The following is a 17,475-nucleotide window of genomic DNA, read 5'->3' as shown; positions in this document are numbered from 1 at the left end:
GCTGCTATAAACATTAACAGAGTTTAAAATTTTAAGTTTCTAAACACTTGGGCTACCAGCTGCAGACAAGACTCCTTAGCTACTGCCCCTTCCGCTTTCAGAAGGGAGGAGTCCTTTCCTCTGTGCTGGTCCCTGGAGCTTAGCCTGAACTCCAAATGATCACCACCCCTATGCGTGACCTCTGGAGCTAGGAAACTGCATTACCCAGAAGGCTCTGCACTGTGCAGCTACGCCTGAGCCAATGACAGTTCAGGAAGTGGGCGTTTCCATGAACGCACAACGGGAGGGCGGGACTTCCGGCGTTTCCTAGGAGGCGGCCATTTTGACGTTGCTCGGATGTGTCCACCAGCGCCCGGTGGGGCGGAGGGCGCCCCGCGGGCCTGCGCAGAGTCGCGGGGCTGCCGTGACCGCGCCCGCCCGGGGAGAGTCCAATGGCGGCGGCCGCGCCGGGGGACCCCGCGCGGGTGAGCGCCGCGGCTCGGCGGGGGTATGCGCGGCCCGCCTTGTCCTGTGGGGACGGGCCGGAGTGACCAGCCGGGGCGCGCGCCGGGGGCTTAGAGGCCTCGCCGTCTGTTGGGTTTCAGACGTTTCTCTGAAGCGACTTCACAGGAGGAACCGGTGGAAGGGCGACGAGCTCGTGGGGGCGCGGGGCGTACTTCTTGGTCCCGCGGCCGTGAGCACGAGGTGGGAGGCAGCCAGCCCGGCCACCCCATTTCAGGGCCAGGCGGGGTGCGAGGGTGAGCGTTCCGCCATCCCAGAAGTCAGGCTGCCCCTTCTCGTGGCTCCATGGCCCAGACGGGCTTAAGGACCCTCCTCGGGGAGTGCATGCGCCCCGCCAGCCTGCTGCTGCCTCCTGCGTCGTGTGACTTCAGTGCCATTTTTCTAGTTCTTGGGTGTGGGACCTTGGATAAACTCCAAGCCTAGGGTCCTAAGGCCACGCCAGGACCTTATGGAGCTCCTCCCTGGAACTGACACCTGGAGGTTTGCGGATGAGTGGAGGGGAGCCTGACCTGGGAATGTTCAGGAAGCCGCGGGTAGGGATTGTGATGTGCCTGGAAAGTTGGGTGACTGTGCTGCAGGCGGTGGGAAGTTAGGGTCAGAAGTCTGACTAGTCTCCATCGCCTGCAGAGTGGAGAACAGACAGGGGTTGAGGGAGAAGGAAGATCAGGGTGGAGGCTCCGGCCATACTCCAGGTGAGGCTAATGGACCACCGTTATAGATTACATTTTGGATGTGAAGTTCTTTTAAAAGGCAACTTCTAATTGGGACATTGAGGAAACAGGATTCAGGAATGACCCTGTAGTTTTTGAGGGAATTCAGTTTCAATTAACTGAGATGGAGAAGATGGTATTAATAATAATATTCACTGGGACATCAGGAGTTTTGATTTGGCTATGTTAAGAGTGTAGAGATGTTTCCACCAGAGAGGCAGAATTAAGTGGGGAGCTGAATACACTGATGTGGAAATCTGGTAAGTGGTTGACAATGGAGACATTCAAAATGTGGTTGTTGTGGACTAAAGTTAGTGAGCTGTGAATCACATTGAGGATTCATGGTGGAAGGCATAGGGGGCATTGGCAGGGTTGGATGGAGCCAAGAACAGTGCCTCTTGGTTCAGTTTCCAGTTGATGGCAATAGGCTTTACAAATACATTATGGGAATAGAGGTAAAGGAGGTGAGTGGCCATGAAAGTAGGAGGTAGCAAACAGGATGTTTTGCAAGTAGCATAGGCTTTCACCGGAGGAATGGATGTGGGATGGTTGCGAGGTATAGGTATATTTGAGGCAAGATGACACTTTGGCTGGACTTGGTGTCCAATCTATGGAATTGCTAGGATTTTAGGTAGTGACTTTAGTGGGGCCTAGTGTTTCATTCTGCCTGGAAGATAAAGCCAGGGGCAGATGTAATCACGTCTGTGATAGTCACTTGCCTGGGGTTGAATGAAGAGTGGAACAGATCTTAAAGTGTTAGGTATATAGAGAAAAGTTGGATATCTGGTACAGACATGAGAAGAGTAGGGTCATGAGTATTTGAGATGAACACATGGCCAGTGTGGCTAAGTCTGGGGCAAAAACTGGAGCCAGGCAGGGGACTTGATATAACCTTGTCTGCCACCACTAGTGGAAACTATGAGAAGTGCAGGGCAGTTTTTGATCCTGTTCATATTTGTCAAGCATACTGAGAGTGTTGTGTGCCTTTACAAGTATTGTGTGGTGTTTTGACAGCTGGTGAAATTCGGATGATATCAAGTAAACTGAATATAAGTTCCTGTCCTCACTCTTCTCCAGCTAATAATATCTCCACATAGACAATTTTTTATATGAAGGGGACCAGACATAATTTCTGCTTATTCCTTTGTAGCAGATTTTACCTCCTTACCAGCCCACGTAGTTACCCAAACATATCAATTGAGGGGACCAGGGATTATCTTACCCTTTTGGTCCTAAAAAAATTTGCATCCCACAGCCCCTGGTTCAATTTTTCTGGACCATACCTCTATGTAGTCTTAAGTGATATACATTGTCCTCTACAAGGATTGTCGTTAATCTATCCAGTATCAGATATTGTATGTTTGGTCATCCCCATAACCTAGGGTGAGAATTTACCTCCACCAATGGTGTGAAGAGGAGGTAAGGAAATCAGGAAGATGAGGTGTAGGACAGTGAAGTTGTTTTGTCCATGGGACTTTGGTATCTCTAGTTATGAGGGATGTGTAGTGTAAAGAATGATGTGCACTTGGACAGCAAGTAAGGAAATCAGGAAGATGAGGTGTAGGACAGTGAAGTTGTTTTGTCCATGGGACTTTGGTATCTCTAGTTACGAGGGATGTGTAAAGAATGATGTGCACTTGGACAGCAAGTAACTCTGACTGTCCTGGGGTCCTGTATTGAGACTGACATGATCTTGGGTACAAAGGGGCAAGGGCAAATACTTCTGTGCCAGGTACCTAGCTAAGTTATCTGTCCACCTTCCTGTTGTTGATGCTGTGCCTGGTGATCAGTGAACCCATAAGAGTACAGTGGCAATTGGAAGCTTGGGCATGGAATGGGCATGAGATAAATATGTGGGGGAATGGATTGTGTGTCCTCAGGGAAGGGACTATTTGTGGTTTGATTTTCTTCCATTATGGCAGGGCAATATAACTTTTGAAGATGTAGCCATACACTTCTCTTGTGAAGAATGGAATCTCCTTGACCAGGCTCAACAATGCCTGTACCGTGATGTGATGGTGGAGAACTTGGCCCTTATAACTTCCCTGGGTAAGTTCCTGACACCCACCCATGAGCCCCGAGCAAGTCTGTTTTCTCGCCCTTTTTCTGAGAGGCAGGTCTGTCCTCACACAGGACCATTGGCTCTACTTCCCTCTGCTCCCTGGGTAGGTTCTGTGGTTAGTAGGATTGAGATGTGTACTGCTTTTCTTTGCCTAAGCATCCCCAACTCTGTTTCCCTGTAGCCTCACAAGGAGACTCGGGATCAGAAGCCTTGCAGTCACGTTGCTGCATCCTGCCTTCTTTCCCTCTCCATGATTCGATGTCTTTGTCCAGCTTTGACACCTCTATGTGCGCCAGGTTCTGCTTCCTTCTTCTAACCAATGTTTCCTTATGACTGCCTGTACCAGGGATCATGCCACTGAAATGCTCATACTTACAGGGACTGTACTATTCTTACAAGACCTTTCTTTGAAATTTTCTTTCTAATATTTGTTTTATTTCTCTGGGCTATCGTGTGCTAAATTTTTTCTGGGTCAATGCTGGCTGCTCTTGTTTCCCATCTTTCCCTTAGTACTTGTATCCCTAAGTGCCATGTTTTTGTATCATTTTGGAATTGAGGTAAATAGTCCTCATTGGTTCACAAACAACATCAAGAGGAACTGAGAGGAAGACTGCCCAGGTTAAGAAAATGATTTGAAAGCTGTGCTCGCATCGTAGCAGATATATATTCTGTTTGAGTAGTGTTTTGGTGCCAGTGCCAGTGGCTGGAGCTCATTTCTGTTTTTCCTTTGTCATTTTGATACTTTTTTAATTTGTCAGCTCCACTACTTGTCACTTCTACTCTCATATCCAGCCTGCAGCTAATTTACACATTTCTGAACTCCCACTTCTACAGTGCTCTCCAACATTGGCCTTTATATATTGTGTCATGAAATAAGCATACATCCTTAAACTGTCCGTAAAGGCCAGCTGCTCTACTAAAGGCATATATTTTTCTTGGGCCTGGATACACCATTCCATACAACACTTAGGTATCATCAGCAGAGAAGGTTATGCAGGAAGTTGTTTGCAGAGGATAAAGTTTCAAATTCTCCCTCTTCTCTTTCTGTCACATCACATGGTGTGTCCCTTGCCTCATCAACTCTCCCCCATTCTGTCATCTTTCTAACCCACTATTGCTGAGCCCCTCATTCTCAACCAGAACCCAACTCCCTTGTCTTACAAACAATCCCATGGATTTGCTCCTTGGCTTGTAGCAGTTGCCCCTTCCCACTAGCACTTTGACTAGCATTTCTTGCTTTCAGATTGTTGGCATGGAATGGAGAATGAGGAGGATCTTTCTGAGCAGGATATTTCTTTAGAAGATGTGTCCCAAGTAAGGACTTCAAATGAAGGTCTGTCTCCCCAGAAGGCTCCTCCTTGTGTGATGTATGGCCTGGTCTTGAGAGACATTTTGCACATAACTCATCACCAACAGGGAACACATTGTCAGCAAAAACTGTACAGATGTGGGGCATCTGGGAAACAGTTGTATTTCTCTGCAGACATTGATCAGCACTTTGGAGAGAAACCCTTCAAAAGCAATGTGGGAAGAGCCTTATTTATGAAGAGGTACAAATTCTATGAATCAAGGGAACCCTTTGCCTGCATAGAAGTTGGGAAGGACTTCCTGGCCAGCTCAGAATTTCTCCATCAACCAGCCACTTGCATTGAGGAACAGTCAAATGGCAAAAGTAATTTGGGGACTGTCTGTCACAATGGAAAAACTCATTTTGACTATAGAGAATACATACAGACATGCAGCCATGAACACACAACTGTGCAGCAGCAGAAAACCCACACTAGAGAAAGATGTTATATGTGCAGTGAGTGTGGGAAATCTTTTAGCAAAAGCTATAGCCTCAATGACCACTGGAGGGTTCACACTGGTGAAAAGCCTTATGAGTGTGGGGAGTGTGGGAAATCATTTAGGCAGAGCTCTAGCCTCATTCAGCACCGGAGAGTTCACACTGGAGTGCGACCTCATGAATGTGAGGAATGTGGTAAATTATTTAGCAACAAGTCCAACCTCATCAAACATCGGAGAGTTCACACTGGAGAAAGGCCTTATGAGTGCAGTGAATGTGGAAAATCCTTTAGTGAGAGCTCAGCACTTCTTCAACACCAGAGCGTGCACACTGGAGAAAGGCCTTACGAATGCAGTGAATGTGGGAAATTCTTTACATATCATTCGAGTCTCATAAAGCACCAGAAAGTTCATAGTGGATCAAAACCTTATGAATGCAGTGAGTGTGGGAAATCATTCAGTCAAAATTCCAGCCTTATTGAACACAGGAGAGTTCATACTGGAGAAAGGCCCTTTAAGTGCAATGAATGTGGGAAATCCTTTAGCCAGAGCTCTGCACTCCTTCAGCATCGTAGAGTTCACACTGGAGAAAGGCCTTATGAGTGCAGTGAATGTGGGAAATTCTTTACCTATAGTTCCAGTCTCCAAAAACACCAGAGAGTTCATACTGGTTCAAGGCCTTATGAGTGCAGTGAATGTGGGAAATCCTTTACTCAAAACTCCAGTCTCATTAAACACAAGAGAGTTCATACTGGGGAAAGACCTTATGAGTGCAATGAATGTGGGAAATCCTTTAGCCATAGCTCTAGCCTCATTAAACACAGGCGAATTCATACTCGATAAAGGCCTGTGGGAAATATGGAAAACCCTTTAGCTGAAGATCCAATCTCTACAAACTTGAAAATTCACCTTAGAAAAGTCCTAGTGAGAACAGTGAACTTGAGAAAACATTCAGCTGAAAGCCTTATCTCAGTGGATACCACAAAGTTCATATGAGAAATATACCTTTGATGTGCATGGATATGTTATTGTTCATTATACCAGTTCTTGAAGGGTTTTGGTGGTGCCACTGCCTGAATAGGACCACATACATCCAAGCATCCACTCACATTCCAGGTATGTGGGAGCTCGGCTGCACTCATTAACCTGCCTGGGCCCCGTGCCAAATTCATGCCACTGAAAGCTCAACTCTACCTGCTGGAAGGTGCCCACAGCATGCACCATCCACCCACCCCAGTGAAACAGGGCTCTCCCGCCTGTGAAAAGGATCTGTACGTAGGCTAAGCATTCATCCCCTTTTCTCTCTGATGAGTTAGTCCATGCCACAAGGACTGTGCTGTTGACTTAGGAAGGTGGACCTTTTTCAGAAATATTGTTGGTTTCATGAGACTCTTGATGGAATTTTTCCTACCACAGAATCACCAAGTGTGGGAACCACCTGTGTCTCATTGCTCCGGTTGTCTGATAATAAAATCTTTATTGGTTGAGGCACCAGTTATTTGGGGGAATTCTATTTACTGAATGTAGTTCTTTGAAAACAATTGGGATCTTTTGGGTGAACAAGTTTGTTGGGATCCCAAACTTTGTGTCCCTAGGGAGGGTAGTGGAATGATGGCAGGATACAGCTCTTTCTGGCTTGGGCCTTCTGTATTGCTGCCTGAGGCTTCCAGGAAAACCTGCAGGGTGCTGTTTGAAGTCGGGAGAGGTAGTGACAATCTGATGCTTCTGAGAGCAACATGAACTTATTTTCCTTTTCAAAGGGATGTTGCCTCAAGCTCAGTATTGGCTGGGGTTCCTGTTTGTCAGGCCCTGCATGGATCTGTATGCCCTGACATTCTGAGTTCCATAGGATAGCATCACAAGCTGTAAGATTATAGTTGTTAACAGAAATACTGGATTAATAGGTAGTGGAAGAGACTACCACAAACTGATTGGAAGGTGCCTCTTTTACATGGGTATCCACAATGTTAGTCACTCTGGCTATGAAAGATGAGGTCAGAAATACTTAGGACCGTATCTTGTGTAGCTGAAGTTATTGTCAGAGACTGCTCATCTCAAGGCTGTACTGTGCAGACAGGAAAATAAGGATTCTAAGAAGGGAGATCTTGGTCCACTTACATGGCCTCTGTGAGCAGGCAGTATTCCTGCCAAGTCCAGAGGAAACAGTCTTCACCTCTTAGCTATGTTTGTTACCACTGAGGCAAGAGGTCCCCCAGGGCATGAGGAGAAAGGTGATGGAGTCAACATCGTCAATCCTGATTTTTTCAAAAACAAATTCAGACTTTCACCTGTACAACAATAGATTCATTCATATCCTGGAATTGTATGTTATTGAAATCATTTTAAGTTCTCATGCTTTTTCCCCTGGGTATATTCAAACAGCATATATGAGATTTATCAGTATTGCTTATATGAGTGGGATTTTTGTTTTTTAAGAGAAAGGAAAAAGGTTTGTGGCTTTGCTGCAAAGAAGAAACACTGGGTACTCCTGTCCCCAAAGCTGTGACTCTGCCCATCAACAGGAACATGAGGATGTCTGGATATTTTTTATTGCTGAGAAGTATGAGGTTATATGGCTATAACCTACTTTTTATTTATTCATCTGGTCATAGATATTTTGGTTGTTTACAACAAGTTTTAGATTTATTGCAAATAAAAGCTGCTGCAAACACTTTTCCAAGGATGTGTTTAATTTCTCTTGTGTTAATGCCTGAGTCACAGAGTAGGTGAATGTATAACCTTTTAAGAATTGCTGAACTCTGATCTCACATGCTTGTTTTCTTTGGATTCCTATGAGCAGTGTATGAGAGTTCTGGTTCTTCATATCCACTGGATATGGTTAGTTTTTTAAGAGTAAATGTGTAGCAGTGTAATAATGTAGTTTAGTACCATTTCCCTGGTGTTTTATTATACTGAGCATTTTTTATTTACAACCAGAATGTTTTTGATAAAATATATTCATAACTTTTGTATGACTAAAAATGAGTTTTAGCTATATTCCCTTTTATCAACAAATAAGTTGATAGAAAAAAATACAAAGATGTATGTTAGACCCTATGCTTCAATAATGTGAATTTTTAACTGCAATCCTGAATGCGTAGTGCCTAATTTTGTGTATATGCCTTATACACAATGCAATGATCACATCTACATATATTTTAAAGTTCAATTTGTATTATTAGCATATTCTCCAGCATTTTCTAATTCTAGATAATTCATTGAATCTTTTGCCACATTCCTTGATGTAAAATCTCCCATCATGGCTAATTTCCATTTGTCACATGATGTCACTGCAGAACATGGAATTTGAGAAAGTTATCAGTAGCACACCAATGTATTGTTTCTACCATATTTATATAGTAGGCACAAAAAAAGCTCAAGTGCATAGAAAATAATGAAATATAGTAAAATGAATAAGAAGCTTTTTTATATCTTTAAAATAGTTTGAGGTATAATTTACTCAAACTATGTGTTTAGAAAGTGTGTGTGTGTGCGCGTGCGTGCGCATGTACTGTGAATTGACCACAGGGGCACATTACCACTGAGCTACATGCCTATCTAGGGTCTCATTAAGTTGCTTATTATGCAACAAATTATGCTGAGGCTTGCCTTGAACTTGCAATCCTCCTGCCTCAGCCCCTGAGTAGTTGGAATTATGGGTGTGCACCACTGCACCAAGCATTACTTCTAATGTTTTGATGCATAGTCACACCTAAAAATAAGTTTTTTCTGGTCTTTAGTTCATCTTCCTCAACTTAGAATTCTATCCCTTGTGATGGCCACTTTCAGTTATGTGCAAAAATGAGAAAGACTGCTAAGAACCAGATGAATTCTTCCAACCAGCTTTCTTTCCCACTTCTGAGGCATCACACTGCAGCTCCTGGCACACAATTCAAATCAGCATGGTATCCTCTTTGAGAAGGTCAAGAAAGTAAAAGGAATGTGGAATCTAAAAATTTATCCAGTTCAGAATCCATTTTTTTCTACTTAAGCAATGACCAGGAGTCCACTGGGCAGGAGATTAGGGACAGTGACTCTCTTCATCTCCTTGCCATTCTTCACTATTGATGAAGAGCCCAGTGTCACTGTTGCTACACAAACTGCTGGTTTCCCATTCTGATATGTTTTTTGTTTATCTGCTTCATACTCTATTCTTTATTTCCTTCCTATTTTGCTTAGGAAAGTGCTGCTTTCTGCTGATTCACACAACCATGGCCCAGTGAGGTCCAGGGAGTATTCTCCTTCCAGCAGGACAACACTGCTCCTTAGTAGACTTGAACAGGCAGCCTCTCTCAGAGCTCCAGTCTGAACTTTCAGGTTCTCTGAAGGCTGGCAGCCACCTTCTCCTGGCAACTGAGTGGTGACAAGGTGCATTTTCAGTAAAGAAATCAGATTCGTGCCAAGAATGTTGCTTATTCTTTTAACTATGGCATTGAAAGCTGGGTGCTGTTTGGCTACCGTTGTGTCATCGGAGTCACTGAAATTTGTGACTGGGCCACTTGTCAACAATTTTTAATGGCCTCATCCAGATGTGACTCAGAGGCCTCACTGTATCAGCAAGTGTGTTCTGCCAGGTGAGTAAAGTCAGACTGGGGCTTCCAAAGCTGCTGTCTCTGCTGCCAAGGGCTCAGGGACATCTCCCACCGCTCACCAAGTTTATTCTGCTCAGATGTCTGCTCCCAGTCTAAGGCTAAGTCAAGTACCAGCTCATCCTTGAGGCCACATCAGATAGCAACTGTGATGTTAGCAAAAACAAGCAAACTCAGGGAACTAGATCTCTGTGCTTTCTCCCCAATTTGTCACTGAATTATCAGACTAGTCAAATGCTCGTTCAGAATCCTTCCCTGCCTCAAAGATTGCATTTCAAATGCAGACAGTACAATCATGAGACTCCCACACCTCCAATCTTGCTTATATGACCAGGGTGACCCTGGGTCCAGGTATGTCCTGGAGAGAAGTAATCCATCCAAGCCACACATGGGCAAAGTGCTGACTCCAAAAGATGAAGGTGAGGAGGCAGAACGGTAACTTCTCATTTGGACCTAGGACAGTGGAGTAGCCCTTCTAGGGCAGAAACTGCCAAACAGAAAGTCCTGGTGACTGGGCTCCCTCCAAGATTGAGGGTCTCAACAGGACCACATATGTGGGAGAAACAAGCATATTTCGAAGGACTCCACCATGCCCCAGCCTGGCCCCGAGGGCTTGAGCAAACATGGCTTGGAACACCATGCCTACACAGAAACAGAGAGAGAAGAGAGCTGTAAGAGGCCATCTTGGATTGGGTGATAGGCCCTGAAAAGCAATGCCCCATCACCCTTGTCCCTCCCTCCAGCCATTACAGCCCCATGGTGTCATTAGCCATTGAGCTGCATCCCAGTGCCCCATCCCCTCTGTCACTGGCCCTGACCCCACCCTCTCAACCTGCTCCTTCCCCTTTCCACTACCTATTAATCCAGTGTTCATGTAACAATCACGGTCCCTTGCCCCACACTGCAACTATTGGTGCTATCCTAGGACTCATGGCTCCTTTGCAGGACAAGGGAAAGAGATTTCTCTCAAGGGAATCACACAATAACACCTGTGAACAAATTTCACACTGTACTGAAATTTCACAGTCACCTCCCAAGTGAGCTCAGAAGCCACAAAGTACCACAGTAGCCAGGCTGTAAGTTAGGTCCATGGTGCTTTCCTTGGAGGCTTGGGGAGAAACACAAATCAGGCCCAAACAGAAGAATTACTTTCTGCCATAATACCCTGAGGCATACATGTGGAATGCTCTCAAATGCTGCTGCTGCTTTCATTGTGACAGAACTCTACTGTTTTCAAATCACTCAATAAAGTGAATAGGGCTCCCAAGATTAAAGGTGGCTTAAGAGATAAGACATTGGGGCCGCAGTTATAGCTCAGTGGTAGCACGCTTGCCTAGCATGTGTGAGGCACTGGGTTCAATCCTCAGCACCACATAAAAATAAGCGAATAAAGGTATTGTGTCCATCTACAAACAATTTTTTTAAAAAAGAAATTTATCATCACACAAAGCAGAGAAACAAGAGGCAGGTTTTTCCTCAGGTTGGTCAGGTAAAGGCCACAAAACTCATCACTGGTCATGAAAGACAGTATCTCTGGAAAACGTAGTCTATCTTTTAACGTAGTCTATCTTTTCTCACAAGCAGGACTCAACCAGGTCTTTGGGGCCAAACCTGAGTCAGACCCAGACCTTAACACGTTGGGAGTGAATGCTGTCATCTCACAAATCCTGCTCTGGGTTGGGAAAGCAAAGACTAACCACTTCTCTATGCAATAGGAGTACCAACACACACTGTGGGCGCCTGGCAGGTGATAGAGGCCACACGGCTTCAGTTACAGTACTGAAGGTGACTAACACTTGGGCAAAGACCCTGGACAGATTTAGAAGTGCAGCACAAAGCTTCAAGCTTCCCCCACACCTGGAATTAATGTGGACGTGTGAATGAATCAGGTTCAGTTCAGGCAAATGGCATCCTAAGGGATTTCCTCCAGTGCCATTGCATTAAACAAGAAAGCACCCAACTTCCAGGACATTAAGGTGTCTTCCCCATGTGAACTTTGTGGTACCTGAGGAAAGGCATTTGGCTGATAGCTTGCTCATATTCAAAACATTTATAAGGCCCTACTCCAGAGTGAAATCTGGTGTTGAATGAGGCCAGAGCTTTGGATAAGATTTTCCACACTTAAGACCCTCTAGGGCCTTTCTCCAGTGTGAACTCTCCTATGGTCTCTGAAGTTGAAGTACACATTTGCTGCACTCATAGGGCCTTTCTTCAGTATGAACTGTGTGGTGTTTAAGGAGTGCAGACCTTTGGCTAAAGGATTTCCCATATTCATTGCACCCATAAGACCTTTCTCCAGTGTGAACTCTCAGGTGTAGAATAAGGCTGCAGTACTGACCAAAGGATTTCCTACATTCACTGCACTGATAAGGCCTTCATCCAGTGTGAATGTTCTGGTAGTTTAGAACACTGGAATTGTAGGTAAAGAATTTTGAGGATAAGAATGAACTGCTTATAATAAGGCCTTTCTCCAGTGTGAATACTATGCTGCTGCAGGAGTGCAGAGCTCTGGCTAAGGAATTTCCCACATTCACTACACTTAAAAAGCCTTTGTCCAGTGTGAATTCTGTGATGTTAGATTGGGTTGGATCTTTGGATAAAGATTTCCCACATTCCCCACACTCAAAAGGCCTCTATCCAGGGTGAACTTTCCAATGGTTATTGAGGCTGCAGCTCTGGCTAAAGGATTTACTGCATTCACAGCACTTATAAGGCCTTTCTCCAGTGTGAACTCTCCAATGTTGAAAGAGGTTAGAGCTTTGGCTAAAGGACTTGCCACACTCTGAGCACTTCTAAGGTCTTTCTCCAGTGTGTACTCTGGTATTTAATGAGACTGGAGCTGTGGGTAAAGGATTCCCCACACTCTCTGCACATGTAACATCTTTCTCTAGTGAGGACTCTCTAATGCTGAACAAGTAAGTGTGTGTTTGGGGATGAACACTTCATCACATTCTTCCCAGTTACAATGAGCTTTCTCCTGCGAGAGGCAGCACCATACTTGGTTTTGCTATTTGACTTTTCCACAGGAAGAAGACTGTTGATGGAGAAATTCCAAGCTGGTCAGGAAATCACTTCCAACCTCCCTGTGTATAAAGGCCTTCCTGGTTCATGGAATTTACAGTTCTTCACAAATGAGGTTCTGCCCATATCACTTCTGAATGGCTTCTCTTCAATATGCTGATTCTTGTGCTGAAAATTTGTACTGAAATAGAATTGTTTCTCACATGCTCAACACATGCACATTTTCTGCTTGTGGTGTGCTTCCTTATGCTCAGCCAAGTGAAGGATGTCTTTTAAGATAAGGCCACACATCTCACAGAGGTTGGTCTCTTGGAGAGATAGAACTGACTTGGGAGTCATAATCTGTGACACTTCCTCTTACAGAAACACTCTGCTCAGAAGTTGCCTCCTCGTCCTCTATTCCACACCACCAACCTGAAAGAAAGAAATAATGAAATACATATTGATGCCGTTGAAGGAGACAGCTCCATTACAAACATTTCTTGCATGTGTAATGCTCCCAGGAACAAGTCTATGAGACTGCTTAAAGGACAAGGAGTTGGTGTTGAGGATAAGAATGAACTGCTTAGCAAAACTGGGCCCTGACAGTCACAGAATGGGGGAAGCCTTAGGAGGCCAGAGATACAATTGCAGGTGTGACACAGGAGAGGCAGGGCCTACGACTTGTTCCTCTGTAAATAACTTTGTCAGGACCTTGTCTGCTGCTGACACCCAGGGCTATGCAGGTGGGTATATCCAAGAAAACCATCACAACACAGCTTCCAGTGCTCAGGACCAAATAAGAATGTGTGCACACCTCAGGACCAAACATGAAGAAGCTGATGCTAGAGAACCATGCAGACAGCATGGAGAGACATAGGTGAGACCCAGGGCCCAGATATGAATTACTGATATGAACTATACATACCACCACAGGATTAAAAAAAAAAATCACACTGCATCCAGATGATGCAGGTAGTAAGAGAAAAACAGGAGAGGCAAGGGGACACCAGCCAGCATAGTTCAGCACATAGCAGCCTGCAGGAAAGGAAAACATCATCACAAAAGAACTTCAGGGAGGATGCTGAAAGAACAGCTCATGGTCTACTGAGGAGCCAGCACCTAGGTACCAGCAGTGCTGCACAGGCAGGGTGAGGAGATGTTAGTTATAAATGGGAAGCAGTACCTAGAAGACATGGGGCACTGGATATGGGAAGGCCACTGTCAGCAAGAGGGAAGTAAGGGGGACCCATTAGGGTGACTGCAAGCCCCCTCAACCTGCATCCTCTACAGCCAGGCATGGGCTTCACAGAAGCTGGGGTTGTCCAAGAAAAGAGCAGTGTTCACACTGCAGCCCTGAAATCAAAGCACCTACCAAGGGAACTGGGGAGGAAGTTGAGCCTATAGTCCTGATATGCTGCTGAGGAGGAAGGGAAGGGCAGAGGCTACCTCAGAGCACAGAAGCAGGTGTAAAGACTTTACCCAGAGAAGTATAAGTGCCAATTTTCCCACCATCACATCAGGGTACAAGCATCTTTGAACCTCATCAAGGAGATCCCATTCTTGAGGAGAAATAGAAATCCAATCCTCAAAGGTCACAGTGCCCTGCCGGGGTGGGGAGAGATGACATCATAAACAGTCCACTCCTGAAGCTCCACAATCCATCCTCATCTACCCCATGCCCATCTTCTTCCAAGCTCCATATCTCAGAGGAGAAACCAGGCCCTGGTGTCATTGGTATCACTGTCTACTCATAGGCCCGAAGATTGTTCAGCCACCAGGCACAAGGGCAATGACACAAAGAGACATGCAACTGTAGGCTTGGCAAAGCAGCATCCAATGCTAGTGTCAGGTAATCCTCTGTATGACCAAGGTCACAGAAGTCTCAATTCCAGGCACCTGGGGCCATCACACCATTCTCTAGACTGCACACTCCTCATGTCTGGACATCACAGACATTTCCATCACAACCCTCTCATGGCCCCATGCTAAGCATTTCCCTGGCCTCTTCACATTCCCCTTTGTACCCCATTGGTGAGAGCAGAACTGTCCCCTAGGGTTATGGGGATGGCAAACACACAACACATGACACTTAGGCAGATGAGATCCAAGCAACTTATTAGTCACATATATTCCCAACCTGGGAAAGGAGAAACCACACACCATCAGGGGCTGCACTATAGATAAGAATGGACAACCAGAAATTGTGGGATGCATGTTTTCTAGGATCAAGAGGGCAAGGTGACCTATGGTTCGAGTATGATTCCTATGGTACGAGGATGCAACTGGCCTTACTCCATCACTGGTGGGGAACTAAAACTCACTACCAATGCACTGATTCCAACTTGATAAAAAGGTTTACTTACTTGGTAGACCTTACCCAGGGTATAGAGTGGGGAGAACCTGTACTCAGGGCATAGAAACCCAAAACAACTGGCCTTATTTCCAGGCCTTACATCTCATCTTGGCAAAGAGCTGCAGAATAAACCTTCTAAGTCAACTTCCATGGCACCCAGGGTTCCCAACAGCAGTGGCAGCCCAAATCCTAATGCAAAAGCCTTCCTGCCCAGCTTGATTGGAATCTGATACCCAGCGCCTTTCCACTTCTGGCCCCACATGCCATCCCTCAGTTGCAAAAGTCTTCCTCTGCCCACCAAACCTTCAAAGCCCAGCTCCGCTGCTCACTCCTCTGAGCACATGTCGCTCTGAGATCACAGGCACGGCTGGCCTCATCTGCCAGGCTGGACCAAACCCTGCGCCCCGCTCCCCCGGGCACCACACACCCTGGAGAGCCCAGAGACCCTCAGCTCAACTCGGGCCTGAGTGTCGTCTTCCCTTCTCACTCCTTGGCTGCCGAACCACTGCTCGCCCACTCTTCCTCTGAAAGCCTTGGCCATGCAGGACCGTCCTGTCCCCAACACGTTCTCCCTTCACGACCACAAGACCATTCCTCAGCCCAGAAACCCAGGCACGTCCCCCCGCCCTGCACCGACACGGAGCCCGCGGGAAGAGGCGGCCTCTTCCCCGAGCCCCAGCGGACTGCCCGGGCGTCTGCCTCGGTGCTCTTGTCCCTGCGCCCGCCGTGGGGCTCAGGGAAGGGGTGCCGCCTCCCGGTGCGGGAGCGGCCTCGTCGCCTTGGTACCGTTCTTCCTTTAACTGTCTCGAACGTTTAAAAACCCCACCACGAACGGCGTCCCAGCTCCGCTCCAACCCTCCCAGATTCCAGCGGCCTCACAGGAAAGTGGCATGACTCCGCCCCACTGTTAGTGGACTCCGGAAGTCCCGCCCCGAGCGCGAGTGTGGCGGAAGTGCCCCCGGCGCAGGCGCGGCTGGGTGACGCGTTTCCGTGGAAGGAGGGGGGCTGCCGCGAAGGACGCCGGGAAGCGCCAGGGCACGACTGGAGGGCCTTGGTCCGTCCAGTCGGGCTTTGGAGACTGGTTAGTCCTCGCACTGATTTTGGAGGTTCCACAACTGAGCAGTGTTATTTGTTGATGGACATTAAAGCTTGTTTTGCCATGTTGTCTATCAAATGAGCAAGCTGATGGCAGTGGTAGCTGCTCAACAAATAGTTGTAGGTAGGGTTTTGAAAAGCAGTTGCTGTAGACTGAATGTGTCCACCCAAATTCATACGTTGAAGCTCTGATTCTCTGTGATGGTATTTGAAAATGGAGATGTTGGGAGGTAATTAGGTCATGAGGGTGGAGCCCTGGTGAGTAGGATTAGTACCCTTACTTACAACCTCACAAAAGCCAGGATTTTCTCTCCCTTTCCATCTCAAAGATCCCTCACCAGAAGCCAACCATGCTAGCACCCTGATCTTGAACTTCAGCTGCCAGAACTATGCGACATAAATGTGTTTTTTCCCTTTAAGCCACCCAAACTAAGATACTTGTTAAGAAAAGCCAACCAGACTAAGGCAAGTGACTTCACGTTAGTGCCTCCCTGAGTTGGGATTTTGTCTAAGAGTAGCTGGGCAGAGATAAGGATGTCTTTGGGAACACTGAAGGCCCCCAGGCCCTGAGAGTTGTGAATCAAGGCAGCTCCCTGGCTGCTATGTCATCCTGCTACCAACTGGAACATCTGTCCCATATGTGGTTCTTTCTTTCCCTCACTATACCCCACATGCAGCTTCAAACTATTGGCTGGAAAGTTGTTTGGGGGTTTTTGTTTTGGCAGTGCTGGAGGTCGAACCCAGCCAGAGCCTTCTGCCTACAAGGCAAGCACCCTACCAACTGAGCTATATCCCCAGCCCTGAAAGGTTCTTTAGACTGCCCCAGCCTCTACTACACAGCACCCCTGTTCCTGTGTCACATTGTCTTTTAGAATTTTTCAAGTTTAGGAAATATGGAAATTGAAAGCAAAAGTCAGGAGACTGGTCTGTCTTCAGCTCATCCTCAAGTTAGACTAAATCTTTTTTGTTAATAGCTCGTTTGAGACTTAATTAATATACCATGCAATTCTCTTTTAAAGTGTACACTTTTGGGTTCTGAAAGTCAAGCTCAGTGATAGAGCATGTACAAGGACCTGGTTCAATTTCCAGCATACATACACACAAAAACACAAGTGCAACTCAGTGGTTTTCAGCATATTCACAAGGTTGAACAGCCATTACCACTATTAAATCTTGAAACATTTTCATTACCCCCAAAATAAATACCATTCCCATTAGCAATCAATCCTATTTCATCCTTCCCCCAGCTCTGGAGCCACTAACCCATTTTCTGCAATTGCAGGTCTGACTGTTCTGTGTATAAAAGGAGTTGTATAGTAGGTGTCTTGCTCCTTACACGTAGCATGATGTTTTCTGAATTCATTTATGTTGTGGTGT

At 46.2% G+C, this 17,475-nt stretch overlaps 1 protein-coding gene, 1 long non-coding RNA gene and 2 pseudogenes across 2 annotated transcripts; 1 reads left to right on the top strand and 3 right to left on the bottom strand.

The window, feature by feature from the left end:
- Positions 1-324: 324 nt before the first annotated feature.
- Positions 325-12,892, top strand: LOC124084062 (zinc finger protein 154). Its single transcript, XM_046430982.2, has 3 exons — positions 325-464; positions 3,134-3,260; positions 4,517-12,892. Exons 1-3 carry the CDS (start codon positions 432-434, stop codon positions 5,899-5,901), a joined length of 1,545 nt encoding a protein of 514 aa, XP_046286938.1. The 5' UTR covers positions 325-431; the 3' UTR covers positions 5,902-12,892.
- Positions 7,734-10,738, bottom strand: LOC124084132 (G patch domain-containing protein 2-like; annotated as a pseudogene).
- On the bottom strand, positions 11,807-12,548 carry LOC124084131 (zinc finger protein 211-like; annotated as a pseudogene).
- On the bottom strand, positions 12,553-15,903 carry LOC124084100 (uncharacterized). The gene is made up of 3 exons (XR_009225605.1): positions 15,790-15,903; positions 13,576-14,252; positions 12,553-13,082 (listed from the first exon to the last, which is right to left on the bottom strand). It is a non-coding gene; the product is annotated as an uncharacterized LOC124084100 (long non-coding RNA).
- Between the last annotated feature and the right edge of the window lie 1,572 nt (positions 15,904-17,475).

The sequence above is a fragment of the Marmota monax genome, unplaced genomic scaffold (genome assembly GCF_021218885.2).
Source record: "Marmota monax isolate L192 unplaced genomic scaffold, Marmota_monax_Labrador192_F-V1.1 WCK01_AAM20220418_F8-fsc00215, whole genome shotgun sequence".
Taxonomy (NCBI): Eukaryota; Metazoa; Chordata; class Mammalia; order Rodentia; family Sciuridae; genus Marmota; species Marmota monax.
Note: the sequence above shows the minus strand (reverse complement) of the source record. Positions and strands in the feature narration are given on the sequence as shown.

Excerpts from the sequence above, each read along its gene's own strand:
- LOC124084062 (XM_046430982.2), top strand. The coding sequence starts at position 432 with ATGGCGGCGGCCGCGCCGGGGGACCCCGCGCGG. Across the intron at positions 465-3,133 it reads CGCCGGGGGACCCCGCGCGG|GGCAATATAACTTTTGAAGA; the intron begins GTGAGCGCCGCG and ends CCATTATGGCAG. Across the intron at positions 3,261-4,516 it reads GGCCCTTATAACTTCCCTGG|ATTGTTGGCATGGAATGGAG; the intron begins GTAAGTTCCTGA and ends TCTTGCTTTCAG.